The sequence below is a fragment of the Falco cherrug genome, chromosome 1, assembly GCF_023634085.1.
Source record: "Falco cherrug isolate bFalChe1 chromosome 1, bFalChe1.pri, whole genome shotgun sequence".
Classification (NCBI taxonomy): domain Eukaryota; kingdom Metazoa; phylum Chordata; class Aves; order Falconiformes; family Falconidae; genus Falco; species Falco cherrug.
This window is the reverse complement of record NC_073697.1, coordinates 13,290,930-13,316,022: the sequence shown is the minus strand read 5'-3', so window position 1 is coordinate 13,316,022 and position 25,093 is coordinate 13,290,930. Positions and strand designations below refer to the sequence as shown.

The 25,093-nt window shown below is 37.6% G+C and overlaps 1 protein-coding gene across 2 annotated transcripts in view; it reads left to right on the top strand.

Moving 5' to 3' along the window:
* Positions 1–24,862, top strand: part of INPP4B (inositol polyphosphate-4-phosphatase type II B) — a 213,046-nt gene extending 188,184 nt beyond the window's left edge. The window contains exon 23 of one of the 2 annotated variants that reach the window (XM_014281287.3): positions 19,541–24,862. In XM_014281287.3, the coding sequence (XP_014136762.3) occupies positions 19,541–19,673 (133 nt within the window). In that variant the 3' untranslated portion in view covers positions 19,674–24,862. The other variant, XM_055728094.1, reaches the window with a different exon arrangement.
* Positions 24,863–25,093: the final 231 nt, after the last annotated feature.

Here is a 25,093-nt window from a genome sequence, read left to right as displayed (position 1 = left end):
ATTTATTTAAATTCATTTATAACTCATTCATAACTGTTGGCAGTGGAGAAGCTACAGAATACAAAATAATTAGCAACAGAAATGTTTGCTGATCAACTTCTGGCAAATTGCCTTGTGGTGCTGCGATAAGCAGAAGATGGGAGCATCCACAGTAGGTTGTGGTGGAATGCTTTTTGTAATACATTTCAGATAGGAAATAATAATCAACACCTTTAGTCTGGTTTGTTTGGGGATTTTGTTTGTTTTGGAGTTTTAGCTCACTTAGTTTAACCAAGACTGGCGTGATCTCTGTTCAGAGTTTATTTCAGCTAATAAAATAGCTGTTACATGGAATGCCTCAGGAAGGCTAATAAAAATGGCTAAATTGGCACTCTGTCAAAGGCGTTATCGGCTGGTTTTGAAATGATCAAAGTAGCATCAGGCAAAGGCAAGTAATTACTGTAATATCTCATTCTCAAAGGTCCACAAATTGATTCTGGAAGTCCAGAAGAGTCCTCTTTGATAATACCGGTTGTAACTGGTTAGAATATTTATTCATGAGTTTTTTAAAAGGTGTCTGACATGTTCAGTGTTTGCTGTTTCACCATTTGTTGTAATCAGTATGCACTTAGAAATACCTAGCAACATAAACTAGTAGCAGCATACCAGTAGGACAGAGCACATTCTAAGATCTCTTTTCTCTTATTTAAGATCTTTCTATAAAAAAGATGTAACAGGAGTTTGTTTCCTCAAGAAAATGAGAAGCTTTCTAATACCTTATTGCTTTTTATTTATATTGTATTCTTCACTTCCTGACCTGTGTAGCGACTGCTAATGTGGTAAGCTGCACATGTACTCTTTCATTTAATAATCACTACTTAAACATATTAGAATTAGGTCAAGAGCTGAGATTTGAGCAGATGTGCAAACACTTCTTAATGTCAAATGTTCTCGACTCAAAAAGCTTATAATTGAAAAGCAGAGGGTGATAAGGAAATGCACTTGTATGTTTTTCACTTTTCAATGGGAGAAAGATTGTATAGAGAAGTTAAGTCACTTAGTTGTACCCCCACAGTCCTCCTCTGGAAATTGAATTTGGATCTACTTTTTTCTTAAACAGAGACTCTTTTCATTGTCTGGCTTGTTTTAAATAACAGTTGTGCTGCTGTATTTGAATGTGCAATAGCAATGCTCATAAATAAGGTTTATTGCCTTACTGACATTCACTATTCTGCATGTTAATAATTCTCTTTTCCCTTTTTGCTACTTGGGTTCATGCTGACGTACCACAGGCAGCAGGGCTGGCTGCACAATTAAAGCCTCTTTCCCTCCTGGACACTGCTGAACTGGTGTGTGAAGTGCCAGAGTGTTGGTGGATAGTCCTCCCTCAACATCATACTGAATAAAGCTCTCTCCTGCTTTCTTCATCCGTTGCTGCCTGGGGCAGAAGGCTGCTCCCTGTGTCCTCTTTCACTGTAAAAATTTGCTGCTTACAATGGTATTATCAGCAGATTTGTAGACAATTGCTGGAGATAGAATTTGATGTTTCTGTTAACACAGATTAACATCATTTGCCATGTGAAGATGCTACTTTAATTCATTCTTAAAGTGAGCCAGTGCATGTCAGACCACTACTATGCTGTTTATTTTCCCTCTTGTGCAGTGGAACTGGCCCAAGAGGTGCTGCTAAGTAGAGGGGTATTCGGTTTACTTCTGTAGGATTGGTTTTGCCTGTTAATCTGCCTTCTGTAGGATACTGTCTTGTGTTCTCCCTGCAATTTACTTCCTTCTGCTCTTTCTGGAAGAGAAAATTATGTTGTTTCATGAAGCCCTTAAGGGCAGATATGGCCTTATGCTTCATGCTTACTTTGCTCTACAGAAGTATTAGGGTATTTTCTGTGACCAAGGTGGTTGTCGGTCGTGTAATTTGTATAATTTTAATCCAGTAGATTAAAAGCCTTTAAAGTATTTTTCTGACTAAAGAAGATTGAAATCACCTTTTGATGGTGCCTTGTTGACAAGGCAACATTGCACACAGCAAAGTTTTGCCTCCTAAGTATGTTGGTCTGTGTGGTATAGCACATTGGTAATTATAGTCCAGTAAAATGTAGAAATGTAGGAACAGATGCATTTCATTTTGTCGCATGTTGCTGTTTTATTATGGACTTAATGAAATGAATGTTTAAAAATGGCTTACAAACCATACAAATATTTTTCCAAGAAACCGTTTTTAGAGTACTTCTTTATCACTGTGATTTCTGATGGTTTTGCATGCTTTGACTGGCATTTAAAATTTGAGACCTTCATGTTTTGTGTTGCCCTGTAGGTTTAGTATCTTCAGGTGAAGACACTTGTTTGTAGATGAAGAATTTACTGAGGTAGAAGTGGTGGGGAAATTTGGTCACTTCATATAATGTGATGGAGCTATTGCTGCTTTCAGGGAGGATAATGAAACTGGAGTGTACTAGCATTTTTCAAATCAGACACTTTTTCTGACTTTCAGGCAATGGGTATTCAGTGGTAAGAGGGTGCTGAGCAAATACATAGCACGGTAGTCTAGAAAGTTATTTGTAGCCTTAGCAGATTTTTTTAAAAAAAATTATTTTGTGACAGAGGTATCTCAAATTCTGTTTTCAGTCCCAAAGGCAATCATTCTTCCAGCTGTCATGAAGAATTTTTCTCCATGCAGCACAACAGGGATAACAAAACTCATTTCAGTCTCCATTTAAGTTTAATTCCAAGTGAAAACTTGAAATGAGCTGGTAATGAACTTGAACTGCATGTTTAAACAAGTGCTCAAGATACAGTACAGGTATTTTCCAGACATGGTTCTGTTCTGAGAGTGTTTGTCTCTTGAGCGGATTAAAATCTGAAATTTTCTGCTTTGCAATTAATATAGTAAGAACATTTGGAATTCAGCTCTTAGGTTTGATTCAGACCTACCTAAATGCATACCCCCAAAAAGAAAAGATAATCATTGTGACTATCATGATGTGATAATTCTCGGAAATGATGAGTTACTAAGAGAAAGAGACTGATCCTTTGAAAAAGAGAATGTTAAAACCATTTGGAAAGCAAAACTCACAAACTTGTTTCACAATCTCAGCTGTGCAGCCTGGTAGTGTGGGTGCTGTGGTGATAACAGCCATCATCTCCCACAAATTCTTTGAATTTGGACATGTATGTCTTTTCTAAAACACTAATTTGTGCCCCATACAATACTCATTGATGAACAGCGTTTACCTAAAATAAAACTGGAATAGCTCTAGCAAAGCCAAAAAGAACTACACCAACAAACGTTGGCTAGAAATTTGCCATCAGAGGTCTCTGGTGAGCCCTGTCCCATCCCTTGCTCCAAGCAGCCACAGCAGCTGTATCGCAAGCACGGAAGGGAATGCAGATCTTTATGATGCTTTGATCGGTCCTTTCTAGCCAGTCAGTTCTCCAGTAACAGTCGACACAATTAGTGAAATTGAAAAGTGTCCCCTCCCCACGCATTTTACTCTTCTAGGCACAGGCAGGTAACAAACCTTCCCAAATGCGGCTTTCTGTAGCATGGACTTCACTGGTCTCTATGACAATATATCATCAGGCGGAATAACGAGCCTACACTGGGCTAGCAGAAGTCAAAAGACCTTTTCCCAGACAGGACCAACACCTGCTATTATGGTGGGCTGCTTTATGCAAATACTGCCATTTTGTTATTACTGCATTGCAAAATACATTAAGCATCCAATTTCCTTGGTAAATGAAGCAATGTATTACCTCAATAGCTACTTTTGAAGCTATCTGCAACTTCAAACACAGATGTTAAAACTAATGGAAGTAAATGAACCCCCTCTGAATTGTAATCCTTGAATAGAGAAGTGGTTTTAGTAGGGTTTTTTTTTTTAATTATAATGTTTATTAAATGAAATACGTATTACAACGGAGAGGGAAAAGTCAAATGATATTGCACGGCAAAACCCAAAAACTTTCAACTTGCTAACCATACTCCAATGGGTATGAAATGCCAAAAGAGAAATAAAAAGACATTTAATCTTGTTGCAAAGCTTAATGTTCTGTACCACATTGTATCATAGCCCAAAACAGACAATTACTTGCTCATAAATCTTTTTTTTTCTTTTATTCACATTACAGAGAAAAATCAAGATTGTCCTTTAAAAATAGCCTGTAGTCAAGTAAGCTTGAAACTTTATGTTGTTAGCCATCATGTTGGACCATATTTATGGTGCTGGAAAGAAAATCTGAGGCTTGTGTCGTTCATTTTCTAAGTGATGCAGTGGTACCACAAGAATTGGCTAGAGATCATAAAGCTCTGTAAAGATGGGGGGGGGGGGGGGGGGGGAGGGGGGAAACATCGGGCAATTAACCATTGGATAATTTTTTCCCAAAACCTATTGAATTCAGTGCAATGCTCATAATCAAGCTGTTCCTGTCATAAAACTTTAGATACATACTGTATCAATGTCTAGGTTAACAATTCACGCTCCCAGTGCACACCTTGAAGGATGGTTAACTACCTGATTTAGGGGCTCTGAATCATCCTGTGGATGTTCTGTAGACATATGGGAAGCCTGGCTGTTAAATTTGGCACCTAAAGAATTGCCACTCTGGGTTAGGGAGTATATGACTTGTTGCCTTTTGAAAGACTTGGATCAGATCTTGGAAGTGTATTTTGTAGTTATCCTAGCAAACAGCTGAAGGTAAAATAAAGGTAGGAGGGGAAAACTGAGCATGAGGGAGATTTTGCTGGCATGAGCACACTACCTGTTGTGTTTTAAACATGAACTTGTCAGTAGACACCAATGTATTTATTCACATGGGGTCAGGGAAGTCAAAAAAGAAACAGAACTTAAAAGTGCACTGTTAAATTGCTGTTTAATCTTCAGCTGCTACAACATTTGGGCAGCTTCCTTTGTTGATCTGCTTAGTTTGTATGAAAAAATAACTAGTGCATGCTTTGGTATTTTGGGGGTAAAAGTCCGCTGTTGTTAGTTTCCTTGTTTATATAAAGAGTACCAGCTATTAAGAAAAGTACTTAAAGTGCCATTATCCTAAACTGCTGTTTACATATATTTTTATATATAAAGTTTTTAATTTGATAGCTCTTCTGGACATAAAGTTTTGTTAGCTTGCATAATTTTAGGAACACTATGAATTCTGCAAATATTTAGCTATTTTAAGTAGATTGATATGTAGAAGTTGGGGTGTTTTTCGAAACGTTCTTGAGTGTTTCAGTAAATGCTGTTTTAATTGTTCTGCCAGTGTGATTTGAGGCATTTATTTTTGAAAAAACTTATTTATAGCTAGTATTCTTTAGTAAAAATATGCAGCTAATAATTTGAATGAACGGGAGGGAGAAGCAGCTTTCTAAATAAAGTATCTGCTCTTTAGGGAAGCAGATGTTTGGTAGAAAACTCTTACCTTGCCCTCAGGTTGTCTATTACTTCTTCAGTTGTTAATTATTCTGAACTAAAGAGAATATTATTGGGCCAATGTAAAACTAATTTCTCCACTGAAATTTTCATTAGCTGTAATTCCCACATAGGATGGATGGATTATTGTGGTTTACATTTTCTATGGTGTTCTGCATGTATTTTATTACTAGATACCATACCTGTGAAAAGGTCATTTATTATTTCATGCACCAAAATAGCCTGTCTGCATTGATGTACGTACTCATCTGGCAAGTGCAAGCACACACATGCCTTTAGCTTTGTTTGAATCTTGTATCAACCATCATTGAGGATTAATGCAAAGAACAATACTGAAAAAAATATTTTAGAGCATTTCTGCTACTTGTTTGCTTTAACCATGTTGTAAGAGAGTAGGAAGGATATTATTAACCTAGTGGTACATAAACGGTTCACAAGCCAACTCTGCCCCCTGTGTATGTTAGTGAGATAAGAGACATCTGCAGCTTGGCAGTAATAACTTTTAAACATTACTTTTGCTGTTTGATTGCAGATTCTGTGTTTTATTGATTTTATTTAAGCTGTCAGCAGCAGTCCATTAATAGCATATTACAGAATTTATTTTCAACTAACACATAATTAAATACTAATAAAAGGAGACAAGCATGATTCCAGCATCCTTTCCGTGTGTAGGCTGGGCTCCAGTGAGATGTTGTGAGGCTGTTTTAGTTTCTAGTAAAGGTTAATTGAGAGTAAAACTATGATAATGGTTGAGATCTTTGAAAAAAAGAACATCGCATACCTGTCCATATATATTTGTGTCCATGGCAGAGGGTAATTTAAGCAGTTTAAAAGCACAACATCCTTGTCTCTTAACTGGAGACACATGGATTTGATGGATGAACAACTCTGTGGATAAGGAATTGGCTGGATGGTCACACTTAAAGAGTTGTGGTCAACAGCTCAATGTCCAAGGGGACAACAGTGACAAGTGGCGTTTCTCTGGGGCTCGGTACTGGGACCAGCACTATTTAACACCTTTGTTTGTGACATGGACAGTGGGAGTGAGCGCACCCACAGCAAGTTTGCTGATGACACTGAGCTGAGTGGTGCAGTCAACACTCCGGAGGGAAGGGATGCTGTCCAGAGGGACCTTGACAGGCTTGAGAGCTGGGCCCATGCGAACCTCATAAAGTTCAAGAAGGCCAAGTGCAAGGTCCTGCATGTGGGTCAGGGAAATCCCAAGCATAAAAACAGGCTGAGTGGAGAATGGATTAAGAGCCACCCTGAGGACTTGGGGGTATTGGTGGATGAGAAGTTCAACATGACCCAGCAGTATGCGTTTGCAGCCCAGAAAGCCACTGTACCCAGGGCTGCATCAAAAGAAGCGTGGCCAGCTGGTCAAGAGAGGTGATTCTCCCCCTCTGCTCCACTTTCATGAGACCCCACCTGGAGTCCCGTGTTCAGCTTTGCAGCCCCCAGCATAAGAAGGACATGGACGTATTGGAGTGAGTCCAGAGGAGGGCCACAAAGATGATCAGAGGGCTGGAACACCTCTCCTGTGAAGACAGGCTGGGAGGGCTGGGGTTGTTCAGCCTGGAGAAGAGAAGGTTCCAGGGAGACCTTATAGCAGCCTGCCAGTACCTGAAGGGGCCTACAAGAAAGCTGGAGAGGGACTTTTTACAAAGGCATGTAGGGATAGGACAAGGGGGAATGGCTTGAAACTGGAAGAGGGTAGATTTAGATTAGATATTAGGAAGAAATTCTGCATTATGAAGGTGGTGAGACACTAGCACGGGTTGCCCAGAGCATCTGTGGGTGCCCCATCCCTGGCAGTGCTCAAGGCCAGGCTGGACGGGGCTGGGAGCAACCTGGGCTGGTGGGGGGTGTCCCTGCCCATGGCAAAGGGGTGGAACTAGGTGAGCTTTAAGGTTGCTTCCAGCCCAAACCACTCTGTGATTGTATGAGTCTTGGTCTCTGCTCTGTTCTTACCAGTGCAGTAGATATATGCTAAAAAGGGAAATTGTTTAGTTACTAGAAGCCTGTAAGTGCTGTCCAACAGCCACAGCAATGCAGTATCAACCGAAAGCGAAGGAGAGCAGCAGCCCACTCAGACTAGAGTAGGTGGCTGCACTTTTTCATAGTTCATTGGCCATGAGCAAGTGCTAAGGGACAACTATGAATGCTGACACATCTCACTGGGCCTGGAAAGGCAATGTCATTCCCCGTGAGGTTAATGTGGGATGTGTTACAAGGTAATTGAAGGGCATTAGCATTTGTTAGAAATAAAATGGGTAGCAGAATTCCTTAAGGCCTGCCATTGTAATAGGCATTTGGAGAGGATAAATTAACAGCTTATCTGCTTTTTGGCTGCACTGTATATTTTTTCTGTTTGACCACCTGGCCTCTGGCTCACAGTTACTCAAGCCAAACACTTCAAGCATGTAAGTGTTACTGTTTTTCTTATTGATTAAAGAAAAACATGACCAGAAACATGAGCAATACCAAGATTAATGTCTCTCGGACTTGACTGGGTTGAGAACTGCATTCTTATAAAAAGTGTAAAACAGGAGATGCTGAAATTGCACAGTCTCATGCAGTGTTGTTTTCTAGGGACACAAGTTATTTCAAAAGATAGGGTTTTTCTGGAAAATTGGTGCAATGTTTATCTAAAGTGGGAGCACCATGAGATGATGTCTTACTGAAACATTTCTTAAACTGTTTTCCTTCCAGCATGCAAAATAACCAGTGTACATAATAGAGTAGAAGAAAGCACTGTAGACAGAGATAATTCTCCATCATCCAGTGCAGGAAGATTTATACTCTCCTGCCACCTTCCATGTGGCATCTTAGGGAAGAAAGGAAGGAAACAGTCAAAACATTGCTACTGGCTTGCTGCTTCAGAAAAAAATAATAATAATTATAGGTGGATGTTTCCAGTTTTGGATGTTTCCAATTTTATGTTACATGGTTTAGAATTTTCATAGTAAAACACCTTCTTTTCCCCAATTATAAGCATTTTAAAAATACTATACGTTCTGCCTACTTGTAAGTGATGGCAATTTCCACCATTAGCGGAAAGCCCCAGTGCTATAGTGCTTGGAATTCCCATATGCAACTTGCTGCAGGTATGCTTGGGGACATTAATTCCTAAAGTATCTCTATCCCAGAGACTCCAAAGTCACAGGAATTGGCAAATTTCTATAGCTTTTTGCAAGCTGCAGTTCCCAAGGCATTGCAGTGATATCTCTGGTGAAAATGTTTCCTCACTACTGAGTGTGCATTTGAGAGAATAGTCTGCAATACAGAAAAAAAAACCTGATATTTTTTATTTTTTTTTTTAAATAGTATGTATCTGATAGTTCAGTCCAGGTCAAGAAGTAAATGGGCAATATTTTTTTTTTTTTTCATCTGTCAGTGACTTACCTCATCATTAAGTGATACTGCCAGTGTAGTGAACTCTTCTTTTTCTGTTCAGGGAGTCCTGAACATGGTTCATAGAGCATATCCTGAGAGCTGTATCTTTGATCTTTGGCAAACTCTGAATTACCGTGACTGTGCTAAACCAAACCATGTCTTTTTTTCTTTATAACAGTAAGGGAAATACAGCATTACTATAAGAAGAAGATATTTCTCCCTGTGTTATAATTTGTTTATTTTCCCCTTGCTGCTAGCAAAGGCTTAGAGATGCAGGAGGTAAATACACTGCTTATCAAATCTTTAGTCTGCAGTGATCTCAAATCAAATCAAAAAGAAGGTAATTTTGTTCAGGAAATTGTAGGAGCGAAACCGTATGGGGTTTCATCTTTCCACTCTCCCCATCAATGCAGTGCTATTTTTGCTTAAAAAGTGATGGTCTGTGCTAATATTCACTTTCTGAGATATGATGAAGGGAGCTGGAAGAGTGTGTCTGAAACTTACTGAGAAACCTGCAGTCGCATTCAACATAAACATTTCCTTACAAATGTTTAGTGACAACAAACAAAGAGAAAAAGCTTGTAAAATACGCAAATATGTTGTTTAAAAGATTCCAGCTTTGGTCCTCATCCTTGGTATTTGGGCAAGAAAAGTACTTCCTTCTGAGGTCATGCTCCAAAAAACTTTGGCTGTCTTGTAAACAGATGCTAAAACAAGTAAAAAGAAAACAGTCATACCCACTCTCTTGATTTCCCATAGAAAGGGATTGTTCTTCAAATTCTCTACATACTACCTATTACTAGAGAGGACAACAAAATCTTTTAAGGCACTTCATGAGAATTTCAACCCAGCCTTGTCATTTGCTCTGAAGGAAGTGGATGGAAAACATAGTGTATCTGGGATTCCAATAGGATGTTGCTTGCATTTTCTAAAACTCTCTTACTTCTGACTAAAATCAACCTGCTAAAGAAAAGGGAAGGTGGTTTACTGGTAGGACTGTCATGGTGCAATCTCCAGATTGCTACAGCATGCATACCAGCCTATAAGTTTTTGGGTAGGTCATTTTGGTTAGCCACCTACCTAGCCTGAGTAGGGGAGCTTTCTTTGCTGCATTTAGTGTTCCTGGTAGCAGCAGTCGTGCACCAGCTAAAATCAGGTTTAGGTGCATTTTTCGTGTTTGGGCAATCTACATGTGCGCTAACTCCCCTTGCATAAATACACCCATGTACTGTGTGTGATACTAGTGCTCAAAGAATGGCTGGGATGAGAACAGATCAGATCTCAAACTGTTGATGTGTTTTAAAAAAAACTGTCAGTATGTTTATTGAAAGTAATTAATGAACTGGCATTATAGACTTGAAATGGGAAAATAATTTCCCGTGATTTATGCTATGACTCACGCATTGGTTAATCCCATGAAGAGATTATGTGAATTGGTGTCATTAATCAGAAGCGGTCACATTTCTCCTTTTGTGTATCTCAAACTGAAGTTGCAGATATAAAACAGTAAGTTACAATATTGAAATTTATACTTATTGCTGTTCAATACCCTCTTCACTTAAAATGACCCGAATTACAAATGCAAGAAAACAGTTCTCTCTGACCTTAATTTTGTCACCTTACCCATAGATTTGAACATCTGGAAATTAATGTCAGATTTTAAGCATCATTCTTCATGCATGACTGTTTAGCTGTACAGCAAGCCTCTTCTGCCTCTTAAATCAGCTTTGCCACTTGCCCTTAACCATGGGGGGAAAAAAAGCTAAAAAAAAATCTATGTCGAAAGAAAAGGAATGATTCATGAAGATTTTTCATGGTCAACAGAAAGTATTTAAAACCTGATTAGACATATGAAAGAGGGAATTTATCATGGGTTTATGTTTCACTGTGCTATGTGAGCTAAATGTATAATCACATCCTTAGTAAAACTTCCTTACTATGACAGAAACAGACTGGAAGTAAGTGTGACTCACTAGCCAATTATATTAGTGCCATACCCTTATGGAAGGGAAATACTTTGTGTATTCAGAACTTACTTGAAGAATGTAGTCATCATCACTTCACACATACTCAGGTCACTAAGAAGCCTGAGATTTGGTTGTGATTTTTTGTTTGGTTGTTTTCTTGCACAAAGAGATAGATCACATCTGCTTTAATATTGGTTGCACATTGGATTGAATTTCAAACCTTGCAAGAGAAGTTTGTCAGGAAAAGTTTTGCAATTTTGTCCCGAGAATTTCCAATATATATGTAATCCTAATACTTTACAGAAAAGTGTCTGTGAAGATTATTAGAACCATATTTTTTGATAAAAAGAGAAAACTTTGTAGAATCGATGTGTAATACTGCACAGCAGTATTGGTAACTAGCAGAATGAAAGAGCAAATCCTTTGCTTGGAGTATAATAGAGGTGAAAATCGTGTTTCAAAAACCACTCAGCTGTCTTGACAGGTAAAGAAGAATCTCTCCTACAAACCCATCTCTTTCCAGTTCTGAAGCTAATCTCACACAGTTACCAGAATGACTTTGCAGGACTTGAAGCCTCTGCCTGTATTTGTAAATTAAAACCACTGGGGAATGTTTCTAGGACATGATCTCAGTGATTTTATATAGTGAAATTATTAAATGTTTCCTGGTATTATTTTGGCAGATTTTAGCACTCTCCTGGGTGGCTCCCAGGCAGCTGGGGAGCTGGCATGACCAAGGGACTGTTCCTGTGTGGCAGCCTCTGGTCGGCAATCTCTTTTGGCAGACAAGGGGACATAGGCACAGAACGTCAACTTGGTTTTGCTGTTCAGCTGCAGCAGTGGGGAACTGCTGAGTGTGGATTTAAACTGCTAGCGTAGGTGTCTTGAAAGCAGCAGTGAGGAAAATGGTTTGTGATTCTAACTGGAATCTTTTGTTTATTTTTGTTATGTTTCACTGTATCAATTTTGTCAATGTTACTATTTTACCACATAGTTACTCTTTAATGTTGCGAGAGAAAAACATTCTTGCAGGTGTTCTTTATCAGTCACAAATAAAAATATTCACTCTTCTGCAATCAGCAGAGATTTCTGAAGTTCTGGGATTAACACTGATGGAGATGTATATTATCAAATAGCATATGTTTTGTGCATATTAGATATAAAGCTTGAAGCTGCCCTTTCATCTATTCTTCAGAGTTATTCTTCTGCTATGTTAAAAGTAAACATGGACAAACAGTAGGGGGTTTGCTCTGTGGTGAGCCAAAAATGCTGAGACAGAATGAACCAATTTGGAAATTTTTGTTTTTCACATCTGTCTGAAATGCTATCTAGACAAACTAAAACTGTGTAACCTAGCATTTAATATTTCAGCATTTTCTCTCTGACTTTCTCTAGTGTAGGAAAATATTGAAACAAAAATTGCTTTCATAAACAAGAAGTCAAAATATTTCTCTTAAACTTTCCTCCTTCTTGGGCTGAAACTGCCAGGTGTGGTCTGATGTTATGAATAGGTCCTGGTTAACCTGTGCTGTATTTTCAGGAAATGTATTGTTTGCCAAACAACAGTCAAGCTCTAGCTAAATTCGCAAGTTTTGGCAAATAACAGAATATCTAACTTGGGAACAATTCTTGTTATTATGAAATTGTAATCGTGTGAACAAACAAATGATGCTGTGATGTTTTATCATTGCACGCTAGTAAACAATAGATGAGCACATGCTTTTATGCCTTTTTTTTTTTTTAAAGTATGGATATGTTTCTAAATTTTGTCTCAGAGTTAACTAAATGTCCTTATCTTAATCTAGAGAGGACACACGATCAGATAACAAATTGTGAATACCCGGTTCAATCTGTAAGACTCCGCATCTTTCAGAAAAGATGCCGCAGAGCAGGATTGCAGGGAGATGTTTCCATAGCCCAAAGCAGGAGTGAGCTGTACTGGTTTATTGCCTGCAGGTGCAGGGTGTGCCTCTCTTGCACTTGCCCCTGGAAATTCAAGAATAGCTAAGCTGATGAAATTGGTCGGAACTTTGGACATTTAAAGTTAGTTTGACTGCAATGAGAACACATACTTAACAGAGGGAAAGAGAGCAACTGTTTAAATTTAATTTTGTCTTCACCATTTCTTCCAAAGAATCTGTGTCTATCAGTGTGATAGCATAAAATAACAGGATTTTCCTGGATGTTGTTGTGGGAGTGTAAGACCAAGTGTCTGCTTGCCTCCTATTAAGTTCTTCTGCAAGATAGTGTGTTGAATAATCTGTTGCTCTTTACTGAACCATTGTGCTGTTTAAATCTGTACCGTGACCATCGCTGAGCCTCCAGTACCCTGCTGTTTCTGACCAGCTCCTCAAAATGGAATCTTTTTCTCTGGACAGACTGAGAACCAACCCATATACAGTGCTATAGTTTTGAGCACAAAAAACTGAATTACTGCGTATCAACTGTTTTTCAAGATCTAGGTGGCTAAATCATGAATCTACTGCTTGGTCAAACTCAGTGGACAAGCTTCATGTTATATGATGTGCTCTCTTTTTTATTTCCTAAACAATGGCATTAGAAAAGTAATGTGTTTTAACTAAACAAGGGAGAGAAGAAAGGAATAGGGACATAGAGGGTGCTGGCAAAAGCAAAAAGAATAAGGAAAAAAAGTTGCAGTACAAAAGGAAAAACAAAAAGAGAGGCATTAGTATGACAATCTGATAAACAGATTGTTTGTATTGTTGGTATGTGTTTAAACATCAGCTGTCTCCAAATCACTGACTGAATTCATCAGTATTCTTAGATCTGAGACTGCTTGACAATTTCAGTAATGCCAGTTGTTTGTTTTGGACCAGATTAGAGATTATAGGAACACATAAGCAGCAAAAATTGATTTCTAGCATCTTTGACTTTATTTAATGCCATCTAGATTTGAGGAACAAATTGTTTGTTAGTGACAACAATATGCATCAGAAAAAGAATTATTGTAAAGATCATTGATACAGAAGAATTTCTCTGATGGTTCCCTTCCTATGTTTTCCATTTTGAAACAATGCAGAAACATTTTTATATTTTTTTTTACAAATTGTTGGAGGTTTCATTGTATCAACTTGATCTTTCAACATAAAAGGTTGTTACACAATATTCCTTTATATATTTTATCTGAGTTCTGCTCTGATTCAGCAATCCTCCAGGACTAGGCTGAGATCTATTTATGTCCTTCTGAGTCATGTTTTACTCTTCTAGATCTGATAGTACAGCATCTTTATAACGGCCAGGAGATGTTCACAAGAATCTCATCTTTCCCCTTTGAAAAAGTCAAGGCGACCATCTAGAACTGTAGTGCTGCATGTTGAAACAGTTGATTTTTCTTTGAAGCATTTTGGTGAATCACAGTAATGTGTTAACGTAGAAATAAAGCTGCTTTCTCTCCAAGACAGTATTCTGCTTAAAATCTTTGAGAGGGCTGAAAACACTCTTTAGAGAAGCTGCTTCTTAGAAGTTCTGGATTGTGATAGTCTTGAATAAAAAAACAGGTAAGTAAGCAAAATTGTGTAACATAGAGAACTGTTAGCAATCCCTTCTATTTGCAGAAACATCTGTGCTGCTATTGTTGGAAGGGATTAAAAAGAAGCATCTCACTTTTGCCATTTTTCTGTGTCAGCACTGGAGTTTGACAAGAAAAACCCAGTAGGCCCAGAAACTGCTTGCTTGAGTCTGTCTGCAAAAAAAAGGAAAATTCCCCCAAAGTACGCGTGCTGTAAGACGTGAATTCAGACTGAAGTCACTGCTAGCACACGGGATCCTTGCATTGATAGAAAGCTGCCTATCTATTCTACGTGAAGCACTGCTTTAGGACAACATAGCATTTCCAGTATCATTAATAGCTGGAGCTGGAAAAGTTCTAACAAGAGAAGCATATATCCAAAGTGTTAAAATACATCTGCAAAAACCTTGCACGGGGATGTCAGTGTGACTTATAATCAAAAGCCAGACTGTGCCCTCGGATGTGTGCTTGACTTTATAAGGGCTCTTGAGAGGCTTCTTCCTTACACCATTTCATTGTCTCTGCTCCACTGCTTAGAGGTTCGAACGATCTGTCATCTGAATTTAAAAACAACAGAAAATACCTGCTGTTTTGCCTTTGTCTCATTTGATAGGCATGCAGCATTATCCCAATAGGAGTTTAAGATGATAAAACAGCAAGTGGGGTAGAAGACAGACTGAAATGGTTATATCGTCATTAAACTTACAGCACCCTTGGCTCTTAAGATGTATTCTGCTGTGTTGTAAGCCTCAAATGAACAACTTGAAAGTAAATGAATAAAAATATTACTATAGGTTAGAGGGGTGTTCGTGACCCCAGATGTTATGGATTTAGAAGCTTTCGCTATTCCCCTTAAAATTGCGTGTGTGAACTAAAAACTTGCTGGGTATTTTGGGATTCATCTTCCTTTCCTTTGGTGTGAGTTCAGAGCCGTTAGTTTGTGATGGAGAGAACATCCAAAACGATGGCTGTACCTTCACGCTATAATAGGGTCAGCCGTCATTCTGTTCTGGTTGTGATGAGTGTCAGTCAGAAACCAAATAAATCCAGCTGACATGGCAGCAGCTGCATTCATGCTGTTTGCAGTAATACTTGTACAGGTTTTGATGAGCCAGGGGAAGCAGTGTTGTCATGCCGCTGACAGGAGGGTGTAGGGCCTCGCTTTGTTTAACTAGATACATTAGTCACTGCGGAGAACACTTTAAGATGTGTTAGAAGACATTGTCACTGCAGTGCATTGAAAAGCATTAGCAGAGCTTAGCAAGGCATCTGACCGTGATCAAATATTCCTCTTAAATTAAAAGCGTGTTTAGGTATTCTGCTCAGCCTGTTCTTAGGTAGCTAATAATGGACTTAGATCCTCTTGCTCTATTTTGAGGATGTCTTATTGAATCATGCATAGAGTGATGTGACTAATTTGTGGAACAGAAGTCCCTGTGCATCAGCTGTTCACTGTGGTTTTCCTGGCAGGAAGATAGGACTTCTTATGTTGAAAGACACTGATCATTCTTTTCAGCATATCAAAGAATAAGTGTACTGTAGGCTTTTCTATTGAAAAAAAAAAAAAAAGAAAGAAAGAACAAATGGCTTTTATCTCTTATTTCCATCACTGCATCTGCATAAATCTCACCGATGCTAATGGGACTTGTAGCAACAGATAAAAGACAGTCAGTCTGTCAATGAGACGTGGAGCAAAATAGAACAAGGCACACCACAGAAATAGGAGGGTTCATCCCTGTTGGGGCAACCTGCAAGTAACTCAGCCTGCTTAGAATAAACCATTGGCGTGCAAAGCTAAGGCTCTCCAGAATGAAGTACTGAACAGTGGCTAATGTGGTGGCCGTGCGTGGGGCTCTGAGCGATGAGCTAGAGCTCTCAGTTGTGGGCGTAATGGGGGTAAGCTGAAACCAGCAGGCTTACCTGGAAGAGTAGAAGAGGGCTGAGGGGATGGCGCAAAAATATGAAAGAGGCAGACTTGTGGGGTCCTGTAGAGATTAAGAAAAGGAAAAACAGCAAGCAGCGTGTTTCAAAAGTTGAAATACACAATAAAGGAGAAAATTATCAGAGTAATACAGTTAGTCCTCGCAACTGATCACGAAGGGTAACGTTATCACTGTGAGCAGAAGAGGAAGAAATGTCTGGGGGTGGACCCTTGGGCAAAGGCATTAACTGGAGTGGTCTTGATACGGAATACAGAATTATTTCTTTCAGCGTAAGCCACAGTGTTGACAAAGTCAGCATACCAGACAGATTCATTCCTTGACAGTTTCTGAGATGATTTTGTCTAAAATGCTGTTTGAGGTCTGTCCAAGTTCTATCCATGGACACTTGAAAACTGTAAACCAAAAGCAGCAGACGCACTGACACCAATTTTTTTTTTGACCTAGATTCAAGTGTTAGGGATTTTATTTTTTATCTTTGTTTTGCTATTTAAAATAGTATGGGTTGTCCTCTATTATTAGTGTGACATACAGATTGAATATTCAAAGCAAAGAAAGACATTAAAAACAACCTATGGAAGGCTTTTTTAAAAGGAAAATCATGCAAGGAATGTTTTTTTTGCAGCCCTGTTCCTAGGATCCCACCTTTAAATGCAGTTCTTGCACCTCTCTTGCTATCCAAGCTCAAGAAGCTCAACGTTGTCTTTTAACGCGCGAGTCAGAAAGGCAGGCTTTCTGTAGATGAAGTGACTGCTGCTGTCTTTGATGTACTCTTCTCATTTTACCTGGGGATGTGTGATACTGCCTTTACTGTCCTACAGCCTCTTTATGGCCTGCCAGCTTTTTCGTTCTTGAAAAAACAGCATATCTGGGACATGTGCTTCTGAAAAAGCGCTATGCTGTAATCTGATATATTTGTATATTCTTAAATCCACAGAGAAAAACAGTGAGTTATCTTTTCATCCCAGAATATTCATAGTAAATAGAAAAATAAAAATATTAGTCCTTACTGCCTAAAGGAAGTCCACAAACAGGTCTCCTGAGTGTATGCAAATAAAATTAAGTTCAAAGGGATTTAAGACATATAGTTGAAATATGCATAATTCTAATTGTAGAGAAGCTACCAAGACTACAATAGGAAAGATTGGCAGTGATATTTAAATATCCCTGCTGCTCTGGTAGAAAAGTGACCACGCAGCTTACAGTGGTTCAGTAGCACTTTGCTGTTAGCAGATTAGTGCCTAGCTGAGTTGACTGAACAAGATACAGGTAATTTTCTTACAGGAGTGTAGGTGTGAGCCTTTAAAGAAAACAAACTGATGTTGACTTCAAAACTGAGTCACTAGCACTGATGAATTTTTGAAGGAGTCAATTTACCGTTATTTAAAACTATTTTAGAATAGTTGTTAATTCCAAAAAGAGTATGTGCCCTTTCTATTTCTGCCTATATATTTCCTAATAGATAGTGAAGCAGGACTGAAAAGCCTGTGAACACCATGGAGACACTATTTTGTCAGTGTTGCATTGTGACATATTTGTGATCTTTTTTCTTTGCTTCCTTAATTTATTTTTTTTTTTAACTTAATTTCATTTCTGTTCGGTGTGCGTGTTCATTTTAGTGATAGTATAGTTCATCTCATAAGTTATTTAACATTAACTTATGAACACTGCTCTGAGACACCTAGAAAGCTTAACAGCAGCCACCTAGTCATCGTGCTTCTCGTGTCAGCTGTAGAACACAATAAAGATATTGGAAGTACTTAGCATATATCTATTTCATCGAAATTACTATATAGTTTCACTTTGTCAAAATACCTACGTGTTGGCTTTCTTTGCTGTTTAAATGCTCTTCTATTTGTTCCTAACTTCCCCTGTTTAACAGCAGACAAACCCAGGGAGCACTGAATGAATCGGATGATCCCGAAACAGGCTGTCTAACTGATAACAAGCCAACTTCTCGACACTTCTATCCTGTCGCCTTGCTGCTTGTCAGCTCACACTTGCTGGTTGTGTGGCTTATTTTAAGTCTTGCTTTGCTATTAGCCAAATATCAATAAACTTCACTTGTGTTCCTTTCTTTTCTACAAACAGCAACAAATTAACTTTAGAAAAAGGAATTATGCTGTAATATTTCTACAATCTCAGACCCCAAGGATTCATCCTTAAGATACAAATGTCTGAAATGTACTATGTTTTGATCATTTTTTTCTGAACTCTAAGAAGTATACTATGCATTGAGTGAATTGATTTGCTCTTTCTGTTCATGGTAAAGTTTTCCCACTGTAATTAGCTCAAAGAAAGCCCACTTACAATGCTGTCACTGTATACAAGAAGATGTGGAATCCTGAATGCTTGAACCCCTCTTTCCAGAGTAATTAGTCTGACAAATAAAAAAAAAAAAAAAAAAAATTGCACAGAGCGAACTAACCCCTAGATAAATATTACGGGGTTGTGGTTTGTGAGACTTAACTTCCATTGTGTTATTTTCATTGTTACTAGCTGATGGGATCTTTTTTTGTTTAACTAATGATTATTTCTTTGCTACAACTAACCCTCTTTGGTCAAGTAACTAAATGGAATAGAGTAAGTTCTGTTTTGTAATGAAATTAACCTGTTTGTAATTGTTGCTTTAGTTTCTTTTGCTTTCAAGACACTTTTATATTCTTTTTAACAAAGTCCTGTTTATGTCTTGATGCACCACTTTGGCACTTGTGACTTTTGTACTGTATGTGAACAAACATCCTTCCTTTATAAAGCAGAGAGTTGGATTGGGCTGTTTGAAAAGCCATTCTCTCTTTTTTTTCATTGCAAAGCTGAACATATGGGAAATGAAGCAGAGATGAAACTTTCATTCGCAGATCTCTAGGGCCAGACTTAATAAAATGCCTTATTCCTAGAATACGCATTTTTAGGGCAAAGTGTACTCTCACGTATATAGCAAACAATTTGGAAAAAAAGTATGAGAAGGTTTAAAAGGCAAATATATTTCTGGAATTAGAACAAAATGTATCATTAAAGTATTTAATTTTTTTAAACTAAACTTTAAACCTCAAGGACAAATATATTAGGGGGGAAAAAATCTTATCACCTATTTCTGAGGGCAATAACTGTACTGGGCCTGGCCTTGGATTTAATTTTGTAAGATGTATCATCACTTGTGGAGAACAAAAATGTAGAGTTGAATCTTTGTTATTTTTACTTCAACTGTTGCTGAAACTCTGCAATGAACAAATAAAGCATATTTATTTATTCTGTGTTTCATGAAGTTGTACTTTTTCCCCCTTTCACTAGAGAAGGATGCCGCATAGAGAATGTACTGAAGAATGTCAAATGCAGAAAGTATGCATTCAACATGATACAGCTGATGGCTTTCCCAAAGTACTACAGACCTCCAGAAGGGACATATGGAAAAGCTGACACCTAAGTTTAACAAAAGTGTAATCAGGAACATACATCACGCTAATTAGTGAATATAAAACTCACTGTTTATGACTTATTAATTGGGAATGTGTAACCAGATGAGGTATTATTTTTATCAGGTTTTATCGTTTTACATTAAAATAAGTCCGGTTAGTTTTTATGGAATAAAATATCATGAAAAAGCAATGGACTGGATAATCTCAAAACCAAATATATTCAACTGTTCTTTGTGAAGTTGAAGCTTAGTGACTCATAAGCCAGCTGGAATTAGTTATCTGGGTTGTTTGATCAAAGATTAAGAAGGGAGATGTCGTTTGCTGTAGGAACTGAGGTTAGCCATCTGGAAGGTGGCATTCAGACTCCAAACCAAAACCTGAGATTTGATATAAGGGGTCTCTTACTGCTGGAAATAGTTTTTTCTGGTGCCAGCATAGCGCTGAGGTCTTGATCACTAACAATTAAATCCTTCACAGAAGTGTTTATGAAAGATGCTCATGTTAATACCTGGGCTAAATATGATTTTGGTAGTTGTATTTAGCTTCTTTACATAAGAATGGTAACTTCATAATATGTTTTTAGTAATTACAGCCTGTAATTTCAGTAATTCCATTCTGATTCTTTGCAGTTCATTTGGATGTGTCATTCTTGGCTTTCTGTACCACAGTCAAATACCCCTTATTTCACTTCACTTTCACATAAATCACGTTGAAATCAGGGGAATTAATTCTTCAAGTAAGGTGACCTGAACCTGACCTGTCATACTCCCATCTTTTGTAAACCCTTAGAACTAAATTTTCTTTAGTGGTAGGGAAAATAAGTTGTATATAGAGGACTTAAAGTATCTTTAGGCTATAAAAACATGTATGTTATTACAGAGCCTAAGATAAATATTACGAGTAACCTACTGTATTAGGGCTAGTTAGCCACTGCAGCTGATTTATATCAAATTTGTAATGCTGTGTGTAGACACTCTACGATGAAGAACTATCAGCTTTAAAAATGAATGTTAATGCTTCTGCCAGCTTGTGTTAGTCCTGAAATTTGTCTTGTAAAGAACATTTGTGTTTTCTAATTGTATCTATTTATTGCCGCCTTCTGCCTCCCAGTGAGTAATACAGTTTAAAAACCTCAAGTATTCACTGGTTACTGACCTTTATGTAATGCATTCATTTTGAGAAAAAAATATCTAGAGCAGAAGTGTGAGAATTTTATCCTAATGAAACTGCACTAGGAATTTGAGCATCTGTAATTGCCATGGATAAAGAAGTTAATGTTTGCTTACTCCTATGAAAGTCAAAGAAACCTTGATGCACCATGAGTTACAATTTGTTCTTTTTAATCCATAAGCCCATGACTTGGTATAAATCTGTAACTATACTAATGAAAATACATATTTAAGAGCCTGATTCTGAAAACTCTAATTGGGTGATTGCATGGAAATGATCTATTGTGTGAATAAAATTAAACCCATCTTGTGTACTTGCAAGATCAGGCTTTGGGCCTTAGAGAAATCCTCATTCCCAATGATCATGTACTTCAGTGAAGCCAGGAATTCACCTATACAACATATTTATCTAACTAATTCAAACTTTTTTTGAAAGTAAAGTAGGTAATTTAAATAGTGTTTTGGTGCATTTGTTGTTTATTTCAGTTATGTGCTATCATGAATGACTTATTTGTCCTTCTGGTATGTATTACTTCAGCAATAGATGTCAGAAGAGTTAGCATTGCATCACAGATGAGCTCAGGTAGATGAGAATATAATGCCTTGATTTTTTCCTGGTGTGTACCAGTAGAAGTGGGTATTACTCATTGGGTGGGTTGAATGCTTGCATAAATTTGTGTTTGAGTCTTTAACTGTAACAGAGCTGTTCTGTACAAAACTTTTTTGTGGATTTATAGAACATAAATCTGCCTAGGAAAGTGATGTTTTGTTCTGTCAGACTGCCGCACTAGCCCTCGGTATCTGCCACGTTTATCATTAGCTTAAAAAACCCCTACATGTACAGTTTAGAAATAGTGATAAACTCCTCATGCACCTCTGAACTAATCCCACAGAAGTATGACAGAGAATGCTGCCCTTCCTACAGTTATTCTGAAACAATCTGTAAAAGTCTACGTGGGGATGGTATTCACTGGTGGTACTATAGGTTCCTATAATTCCTTATCTTAGTCCCGTGGACATTCTTTCAAGTTCAAAATATGAAATTCTATAGACTTTCTTATCAGGCAAATAGTCTTCCAAGATCTCCTCTCAGCATTTTAATCCTACTTGGGTTCTAAATTGCCACTGTCACTATCACGTTACTTTTATATTGAAAATGTTTTCCATGTCAAAGCCACTTTTTTGATGAAGGCAAAATAGGCATTGGATTACTATACTTTTTGTTTTAGCAGCCAATCCCAGTATGATTTTGTAAAATTAAATAATCTGTTATTTGTTAAAGATAATTGAGAAGAAAAACCAAAACCCACATCAGTGTGCTGCAGTGAAACTTCATTGAGCTTGGGCCATTACAGAAGAGTAGGCTGAGTTTTGTGCTCAATAAGGCTGAACTTTTTCAAGCTAGTTTTTTGATTGGAACATCTTTTTGTAGGATACAAGACCATTGTAAAACCCGGTGGTGTGGTTGCAAGCCTGCTTGAAGAGCTGTGTTGCTTCAGTACTGAAACAGGCTCAAATGATTCCTTGTTTGGTCATTGCCTTCAGTGGGCTACTGTACCGGCAAAGGCTGCATCATCAAAGCTGATGTGTCAGCTAAGCATGGACTCAAAACTAGTGTTTTTTCTGGTTTGCCTTTTATGAAGAAACAAAGAGGGTTTTGCTGCAGGTTGATAGTTACATTACTTGGAGTACATTTACTCTTTGTAGAAGCTGCTTCAAACCCTGTGCATTGTTTGAATACCTAACAGAGGAGTTAAATTATCCCAAAGGTCTTGCACATATCCTTGTAGTTCACTGTGAATATCAAAGGAGCAAAATTAAGCAAATGAATTTTTATGAGCAAGCTACACAATTTGTTTTGCAAAGGGTTATGGGAAGCATAATGATTTTGATGGCGGATGCACAGAAAAATGTTCTATATCTTCTCTCTTAAAACTTTTGTAAGGCATAAAATAAGCTGCTTTGAGGGGAGGGCAGTTCTCAAGGGCTAGAAGATGAACATTCAGAAATATACCTGGCATCTAAAGCCAATTCCTGTCTTACAGAGGACATTATTTGTAGAAATAAGGTCGTCAGGATCTGCATCAAGGAATCCTGAAATAAGGGCTTCTAGCTTTGACTATTTGTACAATACATTATGTGCTTATATGGGGGTTTTGTACCACAGACCAGTGTCTAAGTAGAGAGCTGGTATAAAATACCTAAAAAAAAATAAGGAACAGAAGGTTAAAGTAATTTTTTTCTCAGAGATTAATACTGTTATAATACATAACATGCATAGGCCTGACATTATTAAGGAGGCAAGTCTTTTTTTTCTGAAGTCTTCTTTTGGGGAATTTGAAATACATTCTTGTTAATGTTTGTACTTTGGCTTTTATGGAGCAACTAGGAAACGGGAATTTTTAATTATGTTATCTGATTTTTGTGTATGTGAAGCTGTGTATTTTGATGGAGTACTAGCAATGTATGTGTCATAAAGAACAAATAATGTAGGAGGACAGCTGAAACAAAATATGAACCGAGAAAGAGCCTTAATGAAGTCCTTTGCAATGTTGATTTTTGTACTGTCTGAATTTTGGCATTACGTAAGTGAAATAAGGAAATTAACAAACACTTTCTGTGTCTAAATCATTCAGTCCTGATGAAAATGCACTTATTTGCAGTGAAATGCATTGTAATGATATTATAAATCATCATGAGTAATTTAGGTATAAAGAAGTGCACCATATCATTTTGAAGCCCACTGTATAATATGCCTATAAAGAGCTTCAGAAAATAAGCTAATTTTTATTTCTAGTTTAAACACATTTTCCAGGAAATCCTATGGTCCACTTAAAAAAAGCAGAAAATGTGCTGAACATCAACAAGTGTAATAAATAAATTGCATTTAAAACTATGCAGAAAAATTACTTGCATGAAATAATGTATCTAATCAGTTAACAGTCTTTAATGTATATTTTTTCAGTTGGCTATGTTGTAAACTTGAAAGCACTGATATCTATATTTATGGGGGTTTTGTATTGTAAAGAAGTGTGCTGTACAGGTGATGCCATGAGACATGAATTTGCATCTTGCTTTTCACTTATTTGAAGCTTAAAAACAAATGTTCACAATCAGAGAGCTTTGAAATAATTTACTGTTCTTCAAAACACAAAACTACCTTGTAAATTGCATGTTTAAAAAAAAACCACACACACAAATGTTTTTGTAAAGCAAAAAGGAAAAAAAAATCCCAGACTTCAGTCTTTAGAACATTTTTCCTTAGTAACACATCAACTGTTGTGTTGCCAAAGCATTCAGCTTACACTCTGCAGCACTCAAACATTTATTTGCTCTTTTTCTCATAGCGTCTGCTGAATAATATAACATAACAACAATGAATTTCAGCATGATACTCATGATCCAAGATTAAAAACTTGCATTTGCTCAAATAAGCATGAAGCTTAATACATCAGAATAAATAAAATGGAGAACACTTGTGAACCAATGTATCCATATTTCAAAGAGCTGAAACATAAAGTATGGGGTTTGCGTGCTGACAGGGAGAAAGAGTTATGGTGGAAACCTGACTGTGATAATAGAGCGCCCTGGATCTGTGGAGTCTGGAGTGGTGAGATTTGGACCATGCTGCTCTTAACTTAGATCTGTAACTATTGGCAGTGGTGTTTTGTACTCGTTCCGTGCATGCAAAGTACTTCAAAAGTTTTCAGCACTTCTGTTTTGCTTATGAACAGTCCGACTTTACAATTTCTAAAATCCCAAATTACTTTGGTACTTGTTCTCATTTCGTGTAGCTGTTCCTTGTAATGTTCCTGTCTCACACTCTGGAGCACATGAGGCTATGTATAAGTAACATTACAGGACTTCATAGTATGTGATTGTTCAGAGAAACGAAGCACAACTATAGCAATTCAACTCTTTTTTCTATTTCAGGATTTAGCATTTTTATTTCATTGCTGTCTGTAAGCCATGTCCATTGTACACTGTGTGTATATTTTTATTTAAATAAATGTGATGTTTATTTTTTATGTTTCTGACTTTTTTGTTTGTTATTCATTTTTCATTTTCATTATGGTGGTGTTGCCCAGAGGGCAGATTGTACACGATGCTGAGAGTGGGTTCCCTCCTAAAGGATCCAGTTTGGATGAAGCCCATCCACAGGTCTCATCGCTGCTAGGAGCAAGTATTTAAGAAAAGCTGTGATACAAGAGTAAAAAGCCTGCAATGGCCATAAGTTAATTTGTTCCTATTGTTCCTAG